The sequence below is a fragment of the Falco punctatus genome, assembly GCF_963210335.1.
Source record: "Falco punctatus genome assembly, chromosome: 1".
NCBI classification, from domain to species: Eukaryota; Metazoa; Chordata; class Aves; order Falconiformes; family Falconidae; genus Falco; species Falco punctatus.
The window spans coordinates 56,991,383-57,018,210 of NC_137580.1; the positions used below are offsets into that span (position 1 = coordinate 56,991,383).

General features: G+C 38.6%; 1 protein-coding gene across 3 annotated transcripts in view; it reads right to left on the bottom strand.

Moving 5' to 3' along the window:
* Window positions 1-26,828, bottom strand: part of CORIN (corin, serine peptidase) — a 144,268-nt gene that overhangs the window by 48,410 nt on the left and 69,030 nt on the right. For all 3 annotated transcript variants that reach the window (XM_080403912.1, XM_080403910.1, XM_080403911.1), the window contains 4 exons: window positions 19,928-20,109; window positions 7,750-7,863; window positions 2,418-2,525; window positions 713-823 (listed from right to left, as the gene is read on the bottom strand). In XM_080403912.1, the coding sequence (XP_080260038.1) occupies window positions 713-823; window positions 2,418-2,525; window positions 7,750-7,863; window positions 19,928-20,109 (515 nt within the window). The remainder of the gene's footprint in view (window positions 1-712; window positions 824-2,417; window positions 2,526-7,749; window positions 7,864-19,927; window positions 20,110-26,828) is intronic.

A 26,828-nucleotide genomic window follows, 5' to 3' on the forward strand; every position in this document is an offset into this window, starting at 1 on the left:
ACGGACTGAAACTAAACACGCCAGGTATTAGCAACAGGCTGAGATGGAGGACAGCTTTTCCAAGAATAAACCACATCATTTTTACTCATATAAAAACTGTTACCTTTTCTTTACCCACTTACTTACATTCCTTTCTTCAGATTAGGTTCTTAGATGTCAGGAAGATTGTAGGGTAGTGGTTGCAAGGTCAAGCACTGAACGGCAGCAAGAAGCAATGCAGCATAAGCCTATGTCTTATGAGAACGTTAACCACATTAAAACATGCACTAGTTCCCAAGACTTGATTTTGGAACTCAGCAATATTCTACTATAGTTGATTTGCAGATATACACCATTATCACTGGAGCCCAAACTCTAGCAAGGTGCTATAGGTTACATACAAGCACATCAAAAAACTGTCACATACCCAGAATGCCACCAGTTTAAGAGGTTATATACATTCATTCATTACCCTTTAATGGGAACATTACAATTAAAGAAAGCTAATTCTGTAATTAACAAGAAACTGAAACACATGGCAATGCTGGTACTTCTCAATAAATGTTTAATTTGCTGCAGCTGTCTACCAGAAGGGAAATTTGTCAAGTACAAACCTGTGAAATCAAATGAGCTTATAGATTTGCCTTACAAGTAATCAGTAAGTATACTACTTATCTTACATTTTGTTTCCTATTTTTAAAGGAAGAAAAATTTAGAGATTAAGGGAACTTACAGCAATTGATTTCATCTGATTTGTCTATACAGTCATGGTCACCATCACATACCCAATCAGCTGTTATACATCTCCCATCTCCACACTGATGATGTGTCACTGGATTACAATCTAAATAAAATGTAAATATGAGGACCAAAAAAAAAAAGGATTATAAATTAGCATTTGTATATTTTATATTATTGATCAATTGTTCTATGCCTATAAACTAATATTTCTTACTAATTTGGCATTACTAAATTACAATAAGAGATTTTTTGTACCTGCAGATTTTTTTGCAGGTGGTAGTTACATATGTTCTGAATTCTATTGCCCATATAGATAGTGATGCACTCATTCCTTCTCTCAAATGCACAGTTGTTTCTATTTTCAACTAAACAACTTTCTTAGATTTTTTAAGCAGATTAAAAGATCTTCTGGCTTCCCATCTCATGGAATGATTTTCAGTTAGCCAATGTTTTCAGTTGCCATCACAGGAAATTATTCCCTATGTTTATCTTTTAATTAGAAGAAAAAAAAGTTTCTCAACTGCTGTATTTGGCACTTAATCAGAAACTGTTTTTTGCATACACTTACAATTTTCCATAAGAATGATCTACAAAGAAATTATTTAATTCTTTATCTTACCCTTTCTACCCAAATACTTCCACAAATAAAGAAAAGCATTCTGTTGAGCAAGCTGATGTTACACCAAAATAAATAGGGCTGTAGGCACAGTTCAGTCTGCCAAATCTGCTATGAAATCTATTTATAGCCTGCACAAACAGTTAGATCTTAAATTTTGCATAGAAAAATATCTCAAGATAGGAATGGTAGGAGTCAGATAAAAGTTTAGAAAAATCTTTAACTAGAGATAGTTTATGAAAAAAAAATCAAAATAACCAAAACTGACAAGAAGTAGTAAAAGATCTTAGAGTATGTTTAATTTAGAGGAAAAATATAAAATAAACCCCAGAAAAAATTGGGCCCTGACTTTTAGTTTTGAAATTCTCTGTGCTTTCCCTTAGAAAATCAAAAGAAAAAAGAAAGAAACAAACAAAAAGATAAATAATATTTAAATTTTTACGAATTATTTTATAGCACTTAATTTTTCTCAGGTGTAGTATCAGAAGCAAAATACAGAAAAAATAAGGCTTTCAAATTTTTCTAATATTTACATGTTAAAACTATTCTTTTTTATGGTAAAACTTCATTTTTTTCCTATGAAAGTTAAGTGTAAGTAGAAAGACAAGCATATGGAGGCAGAACATATGAAATTGATTGAAAACAGAATTCAAAAGAAACAGAATTTGAAAGAAACAGAATTTGATCATCAAAACATACAAGCTCACTATGAAGCTTATGCAGAAACAGTTCAGCTATGAAACAGTTGGCGTAACCAGTGTGTAGTCTCTTATGTTTGCTTTAATCTCAGTTAAATTCAGCCAAGTCAGCAAGAAAGCAATCATAACATCTTGAATTAGTTTAAAACAAATTGCAAATCTTTTTTTATTTCTTCAAAATACTACTACCTTCAAAATTTCAATTAACTCAAAACTATCCTTTAAACCTTTTCAAATTGGGTACAGAATTTGTGACCGGTTTTTACTTTGCCCAAAAAGAATAACAGCAGGATATATTATTCTTCTAGTAGTTTAAGGAAAAAGTTTACTGGCTTAATACTGCTACCTTAAAGACTTTAGAAAAGAAAAAAAAACTCATTTACCACAGTTTTGTTCATCACTAAGGTCTCCACAGTCATCATATCCATCACAAACAAAGGTATAATTTAGGCATTTTCCTGTGTTGCAACGAAATACATCATCACTGCAGTCTACAAAAGAAATTTTTGTAATGTAAAAAATGTTAACATGACATTAGAACATTCACGTAACTGGAATGTATTGACTAAAACAAGATTAGCTGAAGAAACCCTAAAATTTAAGGTCTGCGTTAATACTCAATGTGTAACAGTTTATTAGAATCTAATACAGAAGAGCAAGAAAAATCAAAAGAAGTTTTTAGACATTTTTATTCTGTTCCTGCCAGTTGCTTTTTTGATCAATACCATGAAGAGAAAGTGCTATGGTTACACATATGGACCAAAATGTTTAATTAATTTACACACGTAAAGCTCTCAAGAAAGGTTGTGGGTTTCATTCGCTAGATTACTAGGACAGTCTTGAGCACCTGATGTGGCTATTAGGTGGAGCAGAAGCTTCTAAGAGCAAAATCAAGACTCCCATACCCTGCTTTTGAGCCTGAGGCAGGGAAAGACCAGGGAAGCAGACACACCTGACAGGAGCCAGCAACACTCAGGAGAGATGCTGGCTGAGGCTTGGGCATTGCCACGGCAACCACGGCCACCCCACACCTACAAAAAGCAACCTACGGAGCATGAGCAACCAGAGCATGACGCAGGAGTTTGCATGGCAGGGTGTCATCACCCTACCAGCTCAAGAGGTGAGTTCAGTTAGTGGTCATCACCTTCTCAGAAGGAGCTTAGCTATGGTACCCACCCAGCAGAAACCCATGTCCTCTGCACTCGCCAGAGTGAATGTGGCAACCCAGACAGAGCTCCCAGGAAAACACCGAGTCATCCAGGCCTCACACTGAAGGGCTTGCCAGATCCTTTCACTGGTAGTGCACAGCAGTAGTGAGAACAGCTGTGTGAGGTGTGATCAACGGGATGATCTGCTCAGCCTGGTGGCAGGTCTATGAGAGGAAGTAGAAAGGTTAAGGAGCATCAGGCAGTCCGATAAAGAGATAGACTGGTGGAACCATCCTCTGACCTGAGACAGAAACAGGAACATCCACCAGAAAAAAACAAGATCAAGGGGATCCTGTATCCTCCCCTCACCAGGCAGAAGCTTAAAAGAAAGGAGTGAATGGAGGCAAGTCCATACTTGGGGCATCAGGTGAACCCACTCCTTGCCCACTTCGCCTTCCCAGGTACCTCTGTACAATAGGTATGAGGCTCTGGATGCAGAAGGCCAGCCAATGGATGATGTAGATGATGGTCCATCTACATCAGAGGTGTCACCAAGGTCAAAAAAGCCTACCCACCCTATCATGACCAATGCCATGAGGCAGAAAAGACAAGTTCCAGTTGTAGGTGACTCCCTTCTGAGGGGATCAGAGGATCCAATATGCTGGACAGACTATCCTCTTAGGGAAGTCTGCTGCCTCCCTGGGCCCAGGTTAAGGACATCACTAGGAAACTTCCCAGCCTGGTACAGCCCTCAGACCATTATGCATTACTGCTCTTCCATGTGGGTAGCGATGAAGCCACAATGTGCAATCCAAGGGCAATAAAAAGAGACTTCAGGGCCTTGGGACGGTTGGTAAGGAAATCTGGAGCACAGGTAGTTTTTTCCTCTATCCTTCCAGCTGCAGGCAGCGACACCAGAAGAAACAGAACGACCCATACATAGTTCTATGGCTGGTGTCACCAGCACAATTTTAGGTTTTTTGATAATGAGGTGGACTACGTGGCACCAGGCCTGCTGGGGTTGGACAGGATTCCCCTTTCTGGAAGCAGGGAGAGGGACATTGCTCACATGCTAGTGGGGCTCATTGACGGAGCTTTTAACCAGACTTGAAGGGGGAGAGGGATAGTATCAGGCTTGCCCATGACAAGCTGTGGTGATGACACACCAAGGTTAGAGGGATGGGGTGCTAGTGAGGCCCCTCAGCCTGTTGCTCTGAGATGTGCTGGGTACACTGGAGCACACCTGAAGTCTTACACAGATGAGACAGGGGGTTCCTGATGTAATAGGAACCAACAGGGGAACACTGGTGAAATACCTCAAAGGAATTAAGGTGTGACCAAGAAGGTGACAGGGCCAACAGCACAGCTGAAGTGCCTCTACAGCAATGCACACAGCATGGGCAATAAGCAGAAGAAGCTGGAAGCCGCCATGCTGCTAGAACCTAGTTGCCATTACTGAAATTTGGTGGGACAAATGCACGACTGGAGTGCAGTGGCTATCAATGGCTACAGGCTATTCAGAAAGGACAGGGGAGGAAGCGGTGGCAGAGGCACTGCCTTCTACATCAAGAAATGGTTAAATTGTGAAGAGTTGCTTCTGAAGAATAGCCAAGAGCGGGCTGAAAGCTTATGAATAAGAATTAGAGACCAAGGCAACAAACGGAACTTTGTGGTTGGTGTCTACTACAGGCTGCCTGATCAAGGGGAGCCTATTGACAAATCTTTCTTACTCCAGCTACAGCTGGTCAAACTAAAGGGCAAGAAGGATATGCACAGGCAGTGGAAGCAGGGACAGGTATCCTGGGAAGAGTATAGGGACATGGCCTGGTTGGGTAGGGATGGGGTCAGGAAGGCCAAGGCACAGCTGGCGCTGAACTGGGCAAGGGATGCAAAGAATAAGGAGAGCTTCCATAGGTATGTCAGGTAGAAAAGAAAGTCAAAGAAAGCACACCCCCCGATGAACACCAATGACAAAGAAGTAACAACGGATAAGGAGAAGGCTGAGGTACTCGACTTTCCTGCCTTAGTCTTCACTGGCAACTTCTCTTCCCACACCGCTGGAGTTGATGGACCACAAGACAGGGACTGACTAAGTCCCTCCCACTGTAAGAGAAGATCAGGTTTGTGACCACCTGAGGAACATGAACATACATGAGTCTATGGGACCTGACAGGATGCACCCCACAGTCCTGAGGGAACTGGCTGATGCAGAATGCATCTCCACTCCATGATACTTGAAAAGTCATGGCAGTCAGGTGAAGTCCCTGGCAACTGGAAAAAGGGGGAAAATTGCACCCATTTTTAAAAATGGCAGAAAGGAGAACCCTGTGAACTATCAACCTGTCAGCCTCATCTCCATGCCTAGGAAGATCATGGAACAGATCCTCCTAGAAGTTATACTGAGGCATATGGAGGACAGGAAGGTTCTCATGAGGTTCAACAAGGCCAAGTGCAAGTTCCTCCACCTGGGTTAGGGCAACTTCCAGTATCAATACAGGCTGGGGGATGAAGGGATTGAGCCTGCCAAGAAGGACTTGGGGGTACTGGTGGATGAAAAGCCGGACATGAGCTGGCAATGTGCACTCACAGTGTGGAAGGCCAACTGTATCCTGGGCTACATCAAAAGAAGCGTGGCCAGCAGGTCAAGGAAGGTGATTCTGCCCCTCTGCTCCGCTCTGGTGAGACCCCACCTGGAGCACTGCCCCCAGCACGGAAAGACATGGACCTGTTGGAATGGATCCAGAGGAGGGCCACAAAAACTATCAGAGGGTTGGAACACCTCTCCTATGAGGAAAGGCTGAGAGAGTTGGGTTTTTTCAGCCTGGAGAAGAGAAGGCTCCAGGGAGACCTTATTGCAGCCTTTCAATACTTAAAGGAGGCTTATAAGAAAGATGGGAACAGGCTTTTTGTGTTTTGTGACAGGACAAGGGGTAATGGTTTTAAACTAAAAAAGCATATGTTTAGACTAGATATAAGGAAGAATTTTTTTATTATGAGGTTGACCAGAGAGGAGGTAGATGCCCCGTCCCTGGAAACATTTAAGGTCAGGTTGGACAGGACTCTAGGCAACCTGATTTAGTTGAAGATGTCCCTGCTCATGACAGGGAGGTTGGACTAGATGACCTTTAAAAGCCCGTTCCAACCTAAATTATCCTATGATTGTATGAGGTTACTTAAAAATTTGAAAGGGACAAGGACTGCAGGAAACACAACATCCTTTATCAGACAAACTTTCAGCCAAATAAGTCCTCCTTCAGTTTTGCTATGTCTGCTGTATAATTCTAGAAGGTCTTATTTCATCTCCACCCACTCTCCCCAACTTTTACCAAGTCTCCTAATAAAAGTCATCCTCTACCTATAAACACTGTATCATTTAACAGACAGGCTTTCTTTTAAAGGTAATCTTAACTCATGAAATGTATAATGCTTGTCTTTTCAAGACGTAGCATTTTTATTCTTACATTACTAATTTATTCTTTTCCCATTTGTAATGGAACTTGAGAGCCACAGTCTCATAGGCATTTTTAAATTTTTTAGCTTACATTAAAAACTAAAGGAAAAATCCAAAGATAAAAATATACAATATTTTATGTAACAGAAATTGTATCAACTTCCATTAAATAAATTGTAGGCTATTAAAGGAAAAGCAAGCTTTAGCCTCATTCGTATTGAGACCAGGAGGAAATTGCAGTCATCATTTATTCCTTGGAGTATCGCAGATAAAATCTATCAGCAACTTCCTTAAAAGCAACTTTGTGAATCTTGGAATGCCCAGGCTCTTAAATCACTAATAAGAAGAAATCTTTTGAGGTTAGTCTAAACTGCACAGTCTGGAACTCAACCCTGGGTCTGGCATTTTCCAAAGTCTGTATGCACAGCCCCCCTGTTTTGTGGTGTCATGTCCTACTGTAGTCCCTATTTAGTCATTGTTCCACATTTTCCTTTTTTCTTTTTCATTGTTTTCCTACTGTACATTTGCTTAGCTTTTCTAAAGGTTTTAGTAGTCCAATGAAGTTTTTGTCAACAGAGATAAACACATAGGAGCTCTAAAGATACACACTACCATAGAGAAATAAATAAGAAATCAGGATATTAAGCATGTATATTCATCTTTTCTTTTCTACAGCACCATATACTGGATTTATTTAAATGAACCACATCCACAGTTGAGGCCAAGAGAACTTTCTAAACAGGTGGGTTTGCATCTGCTGTAAAATCAATTCCAAGGACTAGGAAAAAGATACTGGTAACAGTCTTCTGTTTATTATCAGAAGTGGTCTTATTTTGCATGTTATTGATCCATTAAAAAAGAAATGCTCCAAAATACTTCTGCTTTCCACATGGCTCCTTGCAGTTCTTCCACTTAAGAAATTTGATAGATCAAAGCACATGCTGTGGCCAGAGTGAACAAAAGTAAACACATTCAATGGCAGCTCAGAGAGTTCAAATGTCAATATACACAAATACTATGCAAAGCTCCTACCCTGTATCAGTAGCCTTTAGTTTTCAGGTTTCCCTGAATGGATTCAGTGCTTCAACAGAACACTGCAAGGTTTAAGAAACTTACTGCAATGGACTTCATCACTCCAATCATCACAGTCATTGTAGCCATTACATTGCAGTCTCCCTGGGATGCAGATCCCACTGGCACACAAGAAACTCTCCTCACCTCCACACAGTGCTGAAAAAGAGAAGAAAAGAAAGAACACATGTTAAACTTTTCAGGACAAGAAGAAATAAGCAGAAATTAAAGAGAATGAGTCTTAATTGATGCACTTAATCAACAAACCCCAAATTACTCAAATTCAAGCAAGGGGAAACTGGCATTTTCATCTAACTTTTCTTATTTCAAAACCAGGTATCTAGGCTGAGTTAATCAGTGAGGTTAAATCTACTATTACCTCTAAAAAGCATCTGTACAGGGCAACTGCTAAAAATGGACCTTAGGATGGGATCAAACAAGCTCTTTTTTCCCCTATTAAATAGATGCATCAGATTAAATACCCAGCCAAAGTCACAACAGATGGATCTTCTCAGCCTAGGTGTTCAGGCAAAAGATTATCAGGTTGAGACTTAAGAGTATCATAGCACAGACACCTTTCTAGAGCAGAAGGATTCCTCAAACATTCTTATAAGTCCCTGAACACTAGAATATGGTCATCGTTGCAATTCAATATATGGGGAATTGAGATACCTAAAGAGAAAAAAAACTCAAACCCTAGAGCGTTAGGTATCTCACAGGAGATATGCAGGGCCATTATGTTCAGAGAGAGGTAACACTTTCCCATTCAGGTCCTTCAAGGCACTTAAAATATAGAGATGCAAATCACCATTAATTTGTTTACGCCTTAGTCCACACAATAGAGGCCAAACTTCCAAGAATTTGCTTTAAATAACATTGGCTGAGAAAAATCCCTGTAAACCACACAGGTGGGGAAAGACATCAAGTGAAAATTACATGGGGACACGAAGTAAACATGCCGAGTAGAAAAGCAATTATTTCCTTCAGAACCTGATTGTTGGTTTATTGTTTTGGTTTTGGTTTGCTTTTTTGTTTTCAAAAGCCACGGGTAACAGTCAGGCTACTCAACCAAGCTAAACAAAACAAAAAAGTTTCACCTTCAGTAAAACATCAGCAAAACAACCCCAATAACTTTACTTTAAGCATACATAACTGAAATGAGAAATAGCTTTCAGATGTGGAGGAAAACAATCCTGTCACTTTGCTAGTGTAAAGTTATTAAATGTGTCTGTGTGTGAGAACAGCAAGTTCAAACAATAAAATCTCATGAAAGTTCAAAATTCTACTTTTAGAAATTCCGTTGCAATTCAAACTTTGTATCCAAGTTTGCCAAGAACAATAAAGGACTCTAACTGTAGCTTTCAAACTTTACCACAATGCAGATCACAGGTATGAAAACACATCAGTTTCAGCAGCAGCAGCTACAGAATCTGTTCCGCCATTAAAGTTATTTTGCATCTGATTGCAACATAGCTCCATATTTCTCATTATAAAATACCTAAACTTGCATTTTTCCTATTCCTATATGAGAATTCAGTTCCTATTTCTTCTCCCTTTATTCTCTGAACCTCATACTTAACAAAGTCTGGAAAATGTATTTGTCATCTACATGCCAAAAGCAAAAAAATACATATTGAATATCTGCATCACAAATTTGTACTCCTCATAACATATCCATGAAAAAGTATATTCATTCAGGATACAGTTTAAAATTAAATTAAGGGAAAATTACCAAATATCTAATGATAGAATTTTCAGTAGCATGGGCTTTTATAACCTCAGTTGGGCACTGCAGTAAATGATAGCACCATGGTAACACACAACATAAATTTCAGATTAACCCATTAATAAATCAATGACTATGATGATGTTTGTGTCAACATTTTACTTGGTCCTGCGCTCAGTAGAATTCCCAGTATAAGGAATTATCCTTAACAGTGAAGTATTAACCACAATAATGTGTTGATTAAGCACATCCTTGTGCAAGCAAAAACTGAGCATAAATGAAAGATCAGTCCTAAACTCACACTGCTGATTTCCCATTTAAACTCCTCTTTCTGGAGTCAACATTTCACTTACAAAAGGAGGGAAAGTTTTTTTTAATCTCTTCCAACAAAATAGTCTGTTGTGAAGTAACTCAGAGCATACAAGTAATCTCATTTTATATGTCTTCAGAAGAACAGGAATATAAAAATGAAACAAAATGGAAAGCAAAGTGGTGCTGATGAAATCTGGCAGTGTTTCACAAAACATGCAGATACAATTTAAGGACATAAAAGATGAAAGGTAGAAAGATATGAGAAACACGAACTAATAAATAACGACTCTCCATCCTGCTACATCAATTTTTATCTGCCTTATTTGGTTGTTCAGCCATACTGTTTCACAGAATTTCAAGAATTCATTATTTAGTGATGTCTTTTGATTTTAATAAGTGTATCATAAAAGAAAACTTGATGGAAACTTTTTTCCTTAAAATCTCATCTTTTGCCACAAAAGCATGTGTGCCCATTGTCCCTGCACAGCATATTAAGTATGCCATCATCTGCAAAGTGAGCATTCACTTTCTTTAAGCCTATGCTTTCCTGAGCACCCTCCAAACAACCCAGCTCCTAGACATTAGAATATTAATAATTGGTTTGTTCTCTTCATTAAATGTGAACAGTCACGTTTTGACATCTGGATTTAGATTTTCAGTAGGATGCAAAATCACCTTCTGTTGTCAATATATTATGATTTTCACAGTTGCAAAGTATTATCTATCTCATGATAACTGGTCTTTAAATCTGACGGAAATACCACGGCCTCATTTTAAGGAAAATCTCCCTTGCAAATACAGCTAATACTCCCTTACGTGGTACAAGTCTCCATCATCCTTTTCCCTAAACTTCTTTCTTTTCTATTTTCTGATTTATAAAACATCCCCCATTATTTTGTGGTTGAGAAATAGACAGAAAATGTCTTTGGAAAACTCATTACTTACTATATAAAAACTGAATTTCATGTCTTGTTTTATTAAACACCATAAGGTTAATTTGATTTTTAATACTGAAAAAGATCTGTTACTTGCAAAAGTTCCATATATGATCCTATTTGTTGAAGATTAGCTGATTTATAAAAGCACTATGAAGCAATGCCATTAAAAAAAGCCTGGGAAAGGCAAGATGTTCTTACAGAATAAGGAATCTTTTATGTGTTTCACAGATAAAGGTTCTCTTCCCAGCTCTGCTGCAAACCTTCTGCATCACCTTGGACAATTTAGGCAACCTGTGCCTTAGCTCTATACCTATAAAAAGATGAAAAAACTTCTCTGTTTTCTTGGGTTCTTTGAGGAGAAAAATCATTAGCTTCAGTACTACAAAGCTAATGCTGCAGGAGTCTTATGAACTCATTTTCACACTGATGAACTGATAGTTAAGATTTCCCACAGGGACTGAAATATATTTCTGTTTTGGGAACATCGGGATAGCTCTCAGAGAAACATCACTGAATGCAAGAAGATCAAGAGGAAAACCTGAAAGATAAATGTCAATGGAAACAATACAATTTTTGAGACAGAACAAAGCTATTTAAAACTGCCATCAGTGAATGACCCATTTTAAGAGACCTCAACAGGCAGTTATGAAAAGACTATTACACCTATTAAATCTGCCCTTGGGACTAAAGAAGGAGCCTTTAAAGTGCCAACAAAAAAATATAAAAATTTCTGCTCACAATCAGCCTTTCTGTATAGCAATGTGATATTCTTCGTAATTTGCCAAACCGCTACGTGCACTGTGGATGCTGTCATGTACCACTGAGCACCAGACATGCCTAAACATGCAGAGTGTGTTTTTTAAAAATGACAAACAGCTCCAGCTTGCACTGATTTCAAGTCCAATTAATTACCCAGATTTCCAATTTTATATGTGGTCCTAACATAGCAGTCCTTTCTACTGCACTATGGAGATGGATACATGCAAACACTCTCAGCACCTTCATTTTTACTCTTAACTTTTGACAGCAGGGGATTATTTTTTTCAACATATGCTTCTGCAGGAAATTTTCAGAAGGTTGACAATTTGACCATATCTCCAAAAATCAGGTTTTAATGGAAATTATAAAAGCGTGGTCTTATGCTGGAAAACAAACACTTTTGTTCAATGCTGAATTTCGATATTTGATCTGAAAACTAGAGGATTTAGATATGCAACTATTTATAAAACTTTATTGAACACAGGCTGCATGCTCAGAAATGCTGGACTGTTCTAAACAAAGCTGCAGTAGAAGAAATAAAGCCTTAAATAGATGTCTGAAGTAAAAAAATATTGGACCATTCCACTCAAATTTGCCAAAATTATGAAAAATTGTCAGGGTGTTATAAAGGAATGTGCTGGGAAATGTTAATTAATGATAACTTTGTTAATAATTCACAGATTTATTAATATAATAATGCAAATGTTCACCCCCCCAAACTCATGAAGAAAAAAAGAGGTGAAGTAAAAGGCACCCACAGAAAATGGAAGCAAACCTTGCTGATAGAGAAACTTGCTTCTTTTAGGCCTTCCCCAGAAAGGTTTACAAGCTGGCAAAGCTTCCAAAATCCCTGACTAAACACTATTGGTGGCAAAAAGTGCTTTAGTACACCAGATGCAGGTAAAATATCAAAAGTGCTTCTGACGAGCCAAGACCATTTATGTCCTGTACTTTCAAGCTAGATTACTGGGATGCCATCTATAGAAAATTATTTGGGCAGGTCCCTGGAAAGCTGCAAACAGCACAGACTGAAACAAATATATTATTCTACCACCCTCTAGATTGACACCTGGTTGTATTTCAAGGTACAGCAACAGATAAAGCACTGTATATCTGTGAAAATGACCATTAAAAGTGCTGCTATTTTTTTAAAAAGTTAGGAGAAAACATTCACTGTCTAATGCTACGAAAAAGTAGGAGCTATCAAAACTGTCTTTAAAACAACCAAAAAGTGGTTCTCTTCATGCAATGCATAAATAAGCTGTAACACTTTGCAATAGGATACTACGGATGCTAAAACGTGCAAAAATCCATGAAACAAAGGGGATGCATTAATTGAAGAAAAAATCTACGATGGGTCAAAAATTACAGAAAAGTCCTTGAATATCAAACAGATGGAAAATGCAGTAGTATTTCGGAAAAGTATTGCCACATATTCTTGCCCTGTTCTCCTATTCTTCTCTGGGCATCCAGTTTTGGCAGCTGTTGGAGTCAGCATTACAAAATAGATGGACTTTTCATTTGACTCAATGCAGTCACAATAGCACAGTGGGACACAGGAATCTTTGTATTCTCTTGCCTGCAAATTTTCATCACCTGCTCCCTATATCCCATGTACCCTGCAGAACGGTGTATGCATCTTGAAGCCATCAGTCCTAGAAGGTTTTGATACTAGGATCGCGATCACAGAATTAGGAAAGTGGACAACTCCTTCCCCCCAGGAAATTTTCCATTTCTCTACTTCCTTATGATGCAAAACCCTGTGGGAGAAAGAACACAAAAGACCTTTCTCTTCCATTCAAGTAAAGTGGCCTAAAAAGGCCACATAGGAAACTCCAAGCTGGAAAAGAAACAGGCAAAGGACAAGAAGGCAGGAAGAGATAAACGGTGGGGGAGGCAGAATAGGAGAACAATCAAAATCAAAGGATATAATAAAATATAATGCAGAGTCAACAGAAGTAAAGAATGAGTGCTTGGGGGAAAGAAACAGTTTTTTCAACTGTGAATGTTTTCTCACATGAAACACCATCACAATCTTGAAAAACATTTTGTCTCCCTCAAAAAATTATTCCACTATTGCTGTTTTTGCAGCTGGTCAGTATCAATGTTACATACACACAAATCACCTCTCTCTTCTTTTTACTGCATTAAGGGAATGCAAGGGCACAAAAGAAGGATAATGTCTTCCTTTTCTCAGATAAATTCTGTATTGGATGTGTATAATTAGCTTCACGTTGCCAACAGAAAAATAAATACCTGGTTCTAACCAGATAGTGCCCTTGAATCTCTGCTCAAAGGTATTCCTCAAAGACAATTCTCTAAATTAATACCGGAGTGAAAAATCCTGGAAGATAAACTGGGTACCGTGGAAAAAGAATATCAGAACTGTTTTTATTGGTGTTTTATTCTTGGAACAAAACAAGATCTGCATTAGTTAAGCACATTCGGTTAAGAAAATTAGTCTCTCACTCTCTTGAGTATTTTCTGTATAATTTGCACTATTGCAGCTTATGCAGGACAAGATAGCCTATGATGGCAGCCACTAGAAGAAAGTGTGAACTGTTCAGCTGAGTTACTGCAAAATTCAAAGCTGAACTTGGGTAAAGGCAATGCTATTATAAGAAAGATGTACTGCTGAAGTCTATAGTTGTGGTGTTAATACATCTATTCACTGTTTGGTTTTGCAGTATCTTAAAATGTTATACATTAACTGTTAATGACTGTTGCTAGTATTCTTAATGTAGTGCTCCAATTAAATGCTTCTTATCCAGCTTAAAACAGTCTAAGAGCTCCTGTGGTGGCACCTTCAAACAGCTGAAATAGTTCACTCCAATTATGCATGCATTTAGCCCTTTCATGCCCTTGAACATTGCAGGGCGTTTACCAACATGTACAATAACTAATTTCTATGGTTTTGCCCAGAAGGCAGATTATCCAGGTTATCAGCAATGGTTTTCACGCTCACCAACTACTTTAACTTTCTAACCGGACAAAATTAACAGACTGTGTCCAACTGAAGAACAGCTGCAATAACTAGTGAGTAAAAAGTTCACAAAGATTTGTCTTAGAGAACAGAAAAGTTCTGGTTTACTTATAACTTAATGCGACTGATAATGTCATGTGTGACTTACACACATACTTACTTATTTTCATTCCTTTTCATGATTCCACTTTTTTATTCATTACAGATTTACTTTGACTACTAATAGGAAGGCGTATGCATTCATAGTATATAGGAATTACTAGAATACCCAGAAACCATTACAGCATGTAAAGTTACATTGTTAGATAAAGTTACTTTGTTATATTGCTCAGAAAAAAAACAAAGAGCAATACTTTTAAAGAAACTAACTTGAAGACATATAAAGTAAATTAATGTTTCTGTTAAAGCTGAGTCAGGACTAAAATCCATAACATTTGCTCCAATAGGAATCAAAGTATGATCACAGGAGAATTTTCAACAAAAGTTATCTGAAAAAAATGTACTTTCATATATTTAAATGTAAATACTTGAAACATTGCAAAAAATCTGTGGAGAGATAAAATCTCCTAAGACAAAACTGTAAATTTGTTCCTGGAAAAAGCTATATTAAAAATAATTTCATTATCTGGTATAACTGATATCTTTCATATATCTGGTATAAGTGATAGCTATTTAGAAACAGTTTCTCACTGGAAAAAAAGGTCATATACTTTTGTGTACCTTTAAGGACAAACGATACAAATAATATGCAACATAACAATGCAATAGAATTTATATGCTATATTTAAATTTTAATGTACTATGTATTTTATAGAACTTAAATAGTATTTATTAGAAACTTCATGGCTGTGAAGTGCAGTTCAGGCCTCTTATGCATAACTTTTATACAGAAACAGACATTCATAATGCCTCTTGAGTAATAATACAAAAGTGAACATTATCTGACATTTCCATATTCCTCCTTACACATTTTTGCTGAATAAAGAGCAGAAGCATCATAATCACTGCCACTTTTGAAATCATTTTACCATTCAAATTAACTGAAAATTAATTTCAGGGCTTTGTGAGACCTTCAAATTAACGTAAAATCAGTTCATTGTGTTGCTTTACTTTTCATTCAAGCTAAGGTGCTTTTTTTCTCCACAGTTTTAACAGCATCAACTATGTTGGCTGACCAAAGCAAATAAAAATAACAGAAACACAGTGACAGCTGAAAGAAAAAAAGAGCTGGAACATTTCTGTGAGGAAAGATACGTACAGCCACCCCCAGGAAGGTCTTGAGATTTCTCCCCCCTAGAACACATTATTTCATTCACGTGGAATGAATGACTGATGATGCTTCCCCCTCACTCCCTTACATGCTCGAAACTCATTAGAACTGCAAAACCAGTTAAACCATCCATCTCTAGATCTCAGCAGCTGGGTTCCTAAAACTGTTTTCAGAGTAGCCAATTTTCTCACTTACTGGGTATTCATTTGTCACTTGTGTGAAAGGATATCAACCTGACTGATGCAGCCCTGTCTACAGAACTGCATCTTTTTCTCTGTGACTCATTCTGTACACTCGGATGGTTTTACGATAATAGCACGTGGCTTGGATTTTCCAGTACATTCGGTGTATTGGCAGTCACATCAGAAATGTAAGTCATAGTAGTTTCTCCATAGTGGTAACGTGCACTCAGTTTGCAATGCCTGTGGAGGAAAAATCTAGACAAAGAGATAAATAGCAGCAGTGACACATGAACAAGTATCTATCCACTAGATAATCCCAATTCTAACTAATAAACATTTTTCAGGAAAGTTGGTAATTGTTCCCAGGATAAATGCTCTGGATTCTAACTAGAACATCAGTCAAGCATACATTCTCCAACAGAGCTTGGAAAGGTATGTGAAGTTCAAGGATTTTTTGGAGGAGTGGTATTTTTCAATTCAGAAAATGTAGAGGACATAGAGTAGGGGTCCTCAAACTACAGCCAACGGGCCGGATACATCCCCCCAGGGTCCTCAATCTGGCCCCCGGTATTTACAGAACCCCCCTGCCCACCCCCCCACACCCCCCCCCCCGCCGGGGGTTGGGGGGGGAAACCAAGCAGCCGCAGATGACTGCCTGTCACTGCATCCACACGCTGGCCCCCTGGTTAAAACGTTTGAGGACCCCTGACAGAGTATTTAGTCACAAACGAACAGAAGAGATCAAGATAAAATTTTGTTTGGGATTGTGTGATAGTGTGCTAAAACAAGCAGGTATAACAGCCAGACCTTATTTTTGATAAATACAAGAACTAACTAAAGCCCCAAAAGAGAATTAAATCATCACACAAATTATATGCAAGGCATATGTGGGCAGGGAGGGTTTCACTGCATGTAATCTGGAGGCATTAGTCCCCAAAAGAAACCAAAAAGTTGAGACATGAGTAGCCATGTGCCAAGGACGTGCTCTTGCAATTTCCAGGAACTGAGCCCTGAGAAGACTGTGAATCGCACTCTGGGCTTAGCACTACGTAAAAAAGGATTGGAACAGTGAACCAACCCCTGCTGTTTGGTTCTACTGTGTTCAGAGAAGTAAATTCTTTCAAAAATACAAATTGCAGAAAGAAATATTCAACTACAGCATAATTTATTTCTATAGGAGAAACAGCCCAGTAAATCTGCATTCACCTTTTCAGTCACAAAGGAATAACATCAGAACCATGCTTTGAAATAAAAAGACAAAATATTCTCTATAGTCTGTCATTCTAAATGAAAACTATTCATATCCAAGCATCATGCACAATAGCTCATGAAAAAAATAAATTAAAAATGCCTTTTGTTTTACACAACAGGATGTCAGAATTGCCAATAAGCAGCCTGGATCTCCACAGTCTGCCAGGTAGGGGCAGTGAATCTCACAACAGGCTCTAGGTATTTTTCCCTAGTGAGAAATAGTAAGCTTCCACTGTGTACCTCTGTAATTTTTGCAGTTTACTACCAGATAGATACAAATCCTGCCACACAGATTATGGAAGAATCATCAGCCAGGCACTGCTCTAACAGACTTCTTTTCTAGCAGTATTAAATATATGATATTAGCAAGAAGATATTCTGAAATGTGAAAGTTTCAGAAGTCAGCAATATCTTCTGGCTTGATCTAAAAGTTTGGTGGGGCTTTTTAACACTTTGGCCAGCTATAATTTGTCAAAATTTAATGGGCATATTCATGTCATACCTTGTGTATGTCTGTGTACCACACATGCACAAAACACAGGTCTCTAATATTCTGTTGCTTTTTCAGAATTGTATCTCATTTTGTGTTCAGTATGAGTGTGCTCAATTAATGATTTGCTAGTCACTCTCATTGTTCAGCGTACAACCCTTTACCATACTTATGTATTTATGCTACAGCCTCTTACCTTATATGTTATTTGAACTTGCCATGAAGACAAAATTATTATCCTCCTAATTCCTATGATATTCATCACTATGATACCAAAGGCATCGACACACATCCCTGTGAGCTAAAAGGACAGTTTTATTCTCATTTTACAAAGTGAATTTGAGGCATGGAAAAAGAAATACACATTTTTATAATGACTTGTTCATGGTTCCCATTTGTAGAGATCCATTAGACCTAAATTTTTGGCATACTTAGCATATACTTGTATTGTATGGTTAAAACACAGCCCCCAGTGGCTTTCACTACAGTAACTTGCTGAAAATCCCGTAGAAACCCTACAAAAGACTTCTGTATAGTGTTCAGTTTTCCTGGAAAGCATTCAAATGTCTTCAACAAGACACAATCAGTCATATATTTCCCCATCTCAGCCATTACAATGTTTCCACAGATGAAGGTATGGACAACAGCCTCCTTTACTTCATGACCCTTCAAAACATACCCCCCAAAAAAAGATTTGGTCCACTAATTTGAGGTCATATCATTATGCATATTCAGAAAGTGCAAGGAAACAACCCAGGATATACAAGCAATTTTACTTGTAGCATTAACTAACACTCAAAGATACACTGTATAACCTCGCTGGCCTTTTAAGGTAGTTTTGAGTAACTTCTTAGGTCTTTTGAACAAAACTAAAGAACAATTTTCACTGTATCATTTCAGCTTGTTTATTGTCATCCAGAAGTTATTAGCAAAGTCAGAACCCACAGATGGGCCATACAAGCCTCTGTCACTTAGGTGCATGAGATGATGCATATCAACAGTAAAGTCTCAGATGCCAGCAAGAGAACTCCAGCAACGGGGTCAATGAGAGAAAAGAGTCAGGCTTGCTGCTCTCAGATACGATCTCACCTAGATTTGGATCTAGAGAAAAGAGCAGCAACTCTGAGGAAATGCAAATGCCTTGTATTTAGAAAGTGGTTGGAAAGCTGCTGGCAGAAAAGGACCTGTAAATGTTGGTTGACCACCAGCTGAATATGAGCCGGCAGCGTGACCAGGGGGCAAGAAGGCCAAGAGCACCCTGGCTTGTATTAGAAATGGTGTGTCCAGTAGCACTAGGGAAGTGATCATTCCCATGCACTCGGCACTGGTGAGGCCGCACCTCGAATCCTGTGTTCAGTGTTGGGCCCCTCACAACAAGACAGACGCTGAGGTGCTGGAGCGTGTCCAGAGAAGGGCAACGGAGATGGTGATGGGTCTGGAGCACAAGTCCTATGAGGAGCAGCTGAGGGAACTGGGGATGTTTAGCCTGTTTAGCTCAGGGGAGACCTTATGGCTCTCTACAACTACCTGAGAGAAGCTTGTAGGCAGGTGGGTGTGAGTCTCTTTTCCCAGGTAACAAGTGACAGGACAAGAGGAAATGGCCTCAAGTTGCACCAGGGGAGGCTTAGATGGGATATTAGGAAAAAATTCTTCACAGAAAGGTTTTTCAAGCACTGGAACTGGCTCCCCAGGGTAGTGGTTGAGTCACCATCCCTGGAGGTATTTAAAGGACATGCAAATGTGGTGCTCAGGGACATGGCTTGATGGTAGACTTGCCAGTGCTCAGTTAATGGTTGGACTGGATGATCTTAAGGGTCTTTTCCAACCTCAATGATTCTGTGATTCTATGAGCGGATATACACAAACCACAATTTTTGAGTTGACCTCTCAGTCAGTTCTGGGCTCACTTTTACAGCAAGGAAAAAGGAGATACACTTGAAATTTGGCCTGTGTATCAGGTTCCTGATTCAGATAACAATCTGCATTTACTAAAGCTTAGCAAAGAAAACATCAGCAGAATGTTTTTAAAGAGCATATTACTTTTTTCCTACCTTCTTTCCTTGAAACAGCTCAGAGTTTTTGATGCAAAACAAAAAAGCCTCAAATCAATCCAAGTCTGACAAAATTCAGACTAAACAATTAAAGCACAGCAAAACTACAACCAAACTTGACTTTCACACAGTAATGTGAAGGAACATAATTACGGAACCGGAAATAATATTTTCATCCCAGACCTTTTCCTACACAATAAAAAATACATTATTAAATAAGAACTCATCAACATAGTGTAACAGTTAAGAATGAAAACATACACTGCTTTCCTCTTTCTTGATGTGGTGAGAAGCACACCCTCGTAGTGGTATCGTTTTCAGGTTTGTTTTGGAATTGAGAACACTTCAGGAATTCTGGCCAAGAAGCATTTACCATACCCAGGACTGGTTCACAGCCTTCTTTTGCTGCATCACAAAATGTCCTGCAGGGCAAGAGGCCTCGACTGGAGAAAAGAGACAGAGAACAAAAATACAAAGGATTATTACTCTAGTGGACCATGAAAACTTTTTAAAAGAGAAAAAAGTAGCAAGAAACACTTTTGAAGAATTTTACTTCTACAGAGCTACAGCAAAAAGGTGCCAGATCTTCATTATTCACTGAAGGTGACATCAGCTCTGGCTTTCAGGCTAAAACTGAAGCCCAAATCAAGCTCAGAAGAGTTTCTGAGTTCAATTCTGTGCAAGCTGAAGTTGAGACTTCATCAATAGTTGAAACTAATATAATGGTGTAGTGACACCACAAAGCAGAAAGCTTGCTTCTTCATCCTTTCCTTCTCAGGTTTGCATCTTGGATATCATTTGCAAACACGCACTTCATTATACTTCTTCACATAGAAGCCTCATTGAGATCCCACATACCACATCTAACATGTTTTCTCCTGTACCCTTATGCTGATTAAATTTTCAACACCACTTTTTTCAGTTTATATGTAAATTAGTGCAGAATCTTTTGATCTATAGCAAATCCAATTTTGCTTCATTCATAACTATTCATAATGCCACAGAAAAGATCTTTTTCCTAGTACATTGCTTAGATCACATCATCTTTCTCTTTGCGTCTGACTCTTGGTTGTACCTGCCCATCCCAAAAACATGGCTAGAACTCCATGTTCAGTGGCCTGAATTGAAAAAGTCCACAGTACTTAACAGTTTCCTACTTAGTGTTTCATTTTACAGTAACAGAGAAAACCACAGAACTATTAGCAACCATGTGACATGGCAGCAAACCCTGCAAGCAAGGAATAAAAAGCTGCCAGTGCTGCCTGACTACCAGTGGTACATGAAGAAATGTGTATAAAGCGAAATATTCATTTGCATAAGTATTCTGAAGTCAGTACAGTTGCTTTTCTCTACTTAGTATCTTAACAAGAGGAGTGTGCTGCCAGTCTTGTTGCTGAGTTCATTACATACTTCAGTTGGAACCACTGTTTCAAAATAAGTATCTTTAGACATACATCCTCAAGCTAATGCTAAGGACTTTGACACAATGCACTTTATGTGCTGCAGTATTGAAGTTAATCTCAGAAACAAGCCAAGGACCTTTATCTCTACAACTGTCTCCTTGCAGCTTCCTAGCTGGCAGCTTACTTGCTGCTTGGAAAGAAGCAGATATATTTTGTAATAGTAATTTTCACCACCAGATTGTGATATGTTGAAAGACAGAAAATTTCAGCACCATAAAGCACATATCTGGCTGTGTACAAAACCAAGAACAAATGGTCCCTCCTGATGACAGGAAGAGCTGCCATTTACTAGTTCGGCACATTGTACCAGCAAATTAAAAGTTCGCTATCTGACCTGTAACGGCTCTTCAGATAAAGATGTTCTAAAACACTCCTGTTTTTCACAGAATCTCTTTGATATGGAAAGAAACAAAGGGCACAGCAAGAGCTCTACAGTAGCCATCACTGCCTTCTGACTGGAGCCTAAGAAACTCCCTAAATCAAGGGGATTTGACAAGGCAAGTGACTGTCTCTAGTCACTTTCATTTAGGCTTCTGGACATTTTTTAGCTTTTCATTTTCAACTAATTACTACTTCTAAAATGTTATATTAGCATAAGCACACCTGGGCAGAGGTATTCATATGAGCAGACCCACTAGTTTAACAGAGGCTCCTTAATACAGGAAATGCCAAAAGAAAAGCCACTTCTTACTACAGAAGGCACTTGAGTTCCAAAATATCTGTAAGAAATAAGATGCCATATAACTAAAATGGAGTACTGACTTGATCTATTTTTGGATGCTAGCCATTCAATTTACTCATACTGATATGCATAGAGTTACCTTCTTGTTTATTTTTTAGGAAAACGCATGATATGCTACAAAATTACATTACAGTGAAAAGGAATGTAAGCAGTGATTCTACCTCGTTAATCGTAAATGGTTCCCACTAGTCCAATGGAGCATACTGATGATCACAAGCAGTAATTTGAAGGCAGTATATTCTGCTGCCTCGGTGGTTGTTTTTTTTCCAGAGAAGTGATAGCACGGACATTAATAAGTCCATGACTGAGATCTACTTGAGTTTACCCCAGCTAACCAAATTTATACTGCTCTTATGATTTGTACAAATGTGACTGCTATTTGGAAAAAAAAACCCAAAACAAAACACAAAGAGTTCTTGAGGACTCTCAGATGAACTTTTATACAAGTGTGAGGTATTTGATATGACCTCGGTTCTCCTCGACCCACCTAAACTAATTTCCAAAGCACCACACTGCAGCTATCGCCTGACATATAGCCATCAGATAATAGTAGTAAGAGTATGCTAATTTCTTCAAGTGCAACTTTAGCAAAGTTCAATATATAGTTCATTGTTTCCAAAGGTCTCTCAACATACTGATCATTCATTTCAATGGAAATTTTTCAAATAATAGTAAAAACTTATATTAAAACATAACTATGCACAGTTAAATTTACATGTAATAGTTAAAAAATTTCTTAAAATGTTAGAAGAGTATTTTTTTTCTGAATATTCATCTGCATATTAAATTGAGTATATCTATATGAAAAAAATCACAAATATAGAACGTTCACCTCATTTGTTCAGCTTATGCAGTCCACCATTTGAATATTACAGTGCAGTGTAAATGTTTGGATATTGTATTGGGTTTTGTGGCAAGGTTTTGGTAGTGGGGGGGCTACAGGGGTGGCTTCTGTGAGAAGCGGCCAGAAGCTTCCCATATGTCCAATAGAGCCAGCTCCAAGACAGACCTGCCACTGGTCAAGACCAAGCCCGTCAGCTTGGTGGTAGTGCCTCTGGGATAGTATATTTAAGAAGCAGAAAAAAAACCCTGCACAACTGCAGCCAGAGAGAGAGAAGTGAGAATATGTGAGAGCAATAACTCTGCAGACACTCAGTCAGTGAAGGAGGAGGAGAAGGCACTGGAGCAGAGATTCACCTGCAGACTGTGGTGAAGACCAGGGTGAGGCAGCCTGTGCCCCTGCAGCCTGTGGAGGTCAATGGTAGAGCAGATATCCACCTGCAGCCCAAGAAGAACCCCACACCAGAGCAGGTGGATGCCCAAAGGCAGCTGTGACCCCTGGAGCAGGCTCCTGGCAGGTCCTGTCAACCCATGGAGAGAGGAGCCCGGGCTGGAGCAGGTTTGCTGGTAGGACTTGTGACCATATGGAGGACCCCATGCTGGAGCAGTTCATGAATAATGGTAGCCCATGGGAAGGACTCATGTGTGAGAAGTTTGTGGAGGACTGTCTCTCATGGGAGGGACCCCATGCTGGAGCAGGGGAATAGTGTGAGTAGTCCTCGCACTGAGGGAAGGAACAGCAGAGACAACATGTGATGAACTGACTGCAACCCCTATTCCCCATTCCTCTGTGCCACTGGTGGGGAGGAGATAGAGAAAAGCAATTGTAAAGTTAAGCCGGGGAAGAAGGGAGGGATGTGGGGAAGCTGTTTTAAGATTTAGGTTTTATATTTTTCATTATCCTAGTCTGATTTGATTGGCAATAAATACATTTTCTCCAAGTCATGTCTGTTTGCTCGTGACAGTAATTGCCAAGTGATCTCCCTGCCCTTATCTCGACCTATGAGCCTTTCATTATATTTTCTTTCCTCTGTCCAGCTGAGGAGGGGAGTGATAGAGAAGCTTTGGTGGGCACCTGGCCTCTAGACAAGGCCAAACCACCACAGATGGACACTGCACAAGAATAACTTAGAAATTACTAGGCTTCTAAAAAATAACTGCATAGTGATTAAATAAGCCAAGAAGAATTTGCAATCTCTAGAGAAGCTCTGAAAAATCAGAAAACATAGGATTATCCAGCAATTAATGCAATATTTGGCCCAGTTTCAGTGACGTGTGCTCCATAAATTAAATATTCCTGGATAATGATCAAGTTTACTATGGACATATCACACAATCTACTGAAGGATGACAAGGCGATTAAAAATCTCCATCTTGATTAGTCTAATTTACAGCTACTTAGAGACCAATCATTTTAAAAATAAAATGGCAGATCTATGACAATCTTACCATAATTTATTTGATACCAGTGGCAGGCACAGCGTCAGGTTATAACATATTAGGGTGTGATTCGGCTATTCAGGATACTGATGGAAAAAACTCTTGCTGAAAGAACAAATATATGACATATTTTTAACTCTGTGATCGGTTTTCCCACACTTAAAAGTTCATACTTCAGTTATTTCAGCTGCATAGAAATATCAGTATTAAGAATTGTATGGCACCAAAAGAAATAAAAATGTTATTTATAGTTTATTTAAAAGTATATTAAGGGTAAAGAGAATAAATAGTTTTCAATTTGCATAAGGTAACTTCAGAGAAGCTATTTATCAAAAGAGTTTTGTATCAATGAAGCACACATATACAATACAGTATATGCTCTAAAAATGTTAGCTGATTTTAAGCTTCCAAAGAGACTACACACTTCCTGAGAGCAGGTGATCCAAATTCCTCTTCATGCCAATCACCCAGAGTTCACTTAAATTGGAATTTAAATTGCCCAATTATAATCCTACATGAATCTAGTCCTTATCACTCACTTAAAGACATTTCACATTTTTAGAGGTATTCTTTTCAGAAATTACTCTTTCTGTAATACGGACTTCTCTTTTTTGCAATCACATTACCACGCACAGGGCTCATCAGTAGACTCTGTAAGTCACTTAAGTGGTTATTCTGAGTAATAGAAATTATCAAAGGAGTATGCTACAAGAAGCAGTAATGAGGGAAAAGATCCTTTAGGCAACTATTTTTCTCTTGCTGCAGAAATTAAAAGATTTTTAAAGGAACAATTGTTAAAGGCAGCTCAATGGTCTGGCTCTCAAACTCAGCAGCCACTGAGGGCATGGCTTGTGATGTATGTCTTTTCTGGAAGCAGCAGCAGCATATGCAGCTCTTGTTCCCAAATGTCTGCATCTGTTTCTGTGCTGCTTTCAATTTTGCAATAACAACTATTTGTAGGCTGTATAGTAAGCTAGGTCAAGTAACTGATCCAGCTGAAAAGTAATATGACCAAAAAAAATATTCTTTTTTCTCATCTGACAACTGAATTGGCCTCTCCAAAGGGATACAGGCAAAGCAGGCATAAGATGTCAGGAAAGGGAGAGGCAGAAACTGCTAAAGCTGACAAACGCATTAAATAAAATACACAACTAACCATCCTACAGGGCCTCTCCATGCAACAACCTAGTAAATTCTATTATATATCTAGGTTCATTATTTCCTGTAGCATTTCTTAGTGTCTTCACTGGTAAAAACGCTGCCACAGCCAAGCCCTATTCAGAAATTCATTATTGCAATTTTACAGATTAAAACAATAGAGGGTAAATGACTAGCAAAAGGTTGTAAATGAAGTTGGTGTATCAGAGCTGAAAATACAGTAGGAAGATCACGCTTAGGACACACAACTGTTGGCCACACCTGTTCTGGCTAAACGTTACATTTGCAGTTCAGTAGACAACCTGACTGAAGGCAGACCAATTAACATTTACAGCTACTGCTGGTCCTCATTACTGATGTTTCCCCAACTCCATCCCTTCAGTTGTTCCAGGATAACTGTTTCTGTGGCTGCACAGTAAGCTGTATTCAGGTATTGAGCCAAGTTAAAAACAACTGTAGGGTATTTTGCTGGATTAATTTTTCAGCCAAATCTGTTTAAGGAAACTTTTAAACTGGCACAGCTATCGGAGTATTAATCATACTACAGCCCTGCTATAGAGCACTGTTGGGTAACCCACTGTAGCAGTCATACACACACATTCTAAGAATGATGATAGATCTAAGGTCTGAAGCAGAATAAAGGAACCGGTAATAAAACTGTGAGAGACTGCTGGTGTGAGGATGAGGATACACTGGAAAACCCATGAAATGTGAAAATTATGGAAAGAAGAAAACTGAGATTATCCTTTGTGTTTCTACAGTCCTGAAACCAAACAAGTTGAAGTGACAAGCTGACACACCAGCCATTGTTAGTTCTAATTGTCATTAATACTTTCCAGGATTTTCTAACAATAAAAACTTCCACAGAATATAAATGTCACAGAAGAAAGTTTCTACAGTAGAGCAAACACCACACCCAGGACTACAGCTTTTTAGAGTTCTTGTGAAATCTTTCTCTGTACCCTCTCACAATCCTTCAACTTGCAGAGCAGCATATTCAGTCACTGAATAGAGAGCTATATGAGGCAAACATAAAAATCTCAGTATTAGTTTCTGATTCACATATTTGTAAATATATGGGCTGCTTAAGTTTTTATTTTCACATCAAGAAAATCATGTATTTCTGTCTTTCATTGTTCAGTTTTCACCTTTATCTTGTAACTGTTTGGAAAGATTGTATTTTCTTTTTTAATTTTGTCTCCAGAGATGGGTTTAAATCTGAAATTGGCTTCTTTACATGGTAATAAAATCTGAGAAGACAGATTATTTTAGATTTTTGTAGCTATTTCACTTGACACAATTATGTTGAATCCATATAGCAGCATTTAGGGAAGGCACCTCAACTGCATGCAGAGCTTTGTAGCACTGAATGTAGAGCTAGCTGCACATATGTTTCTGACTTCCCACTTTGTTTTTAGCTCAAATGCATGTGCTGTGTTCTTGAAGCAGGTTCCTCTGTATAAGTACAGATATGCATAATTAACCTGTAAAAGGACTACATAGAACCCACAGTCTGAGA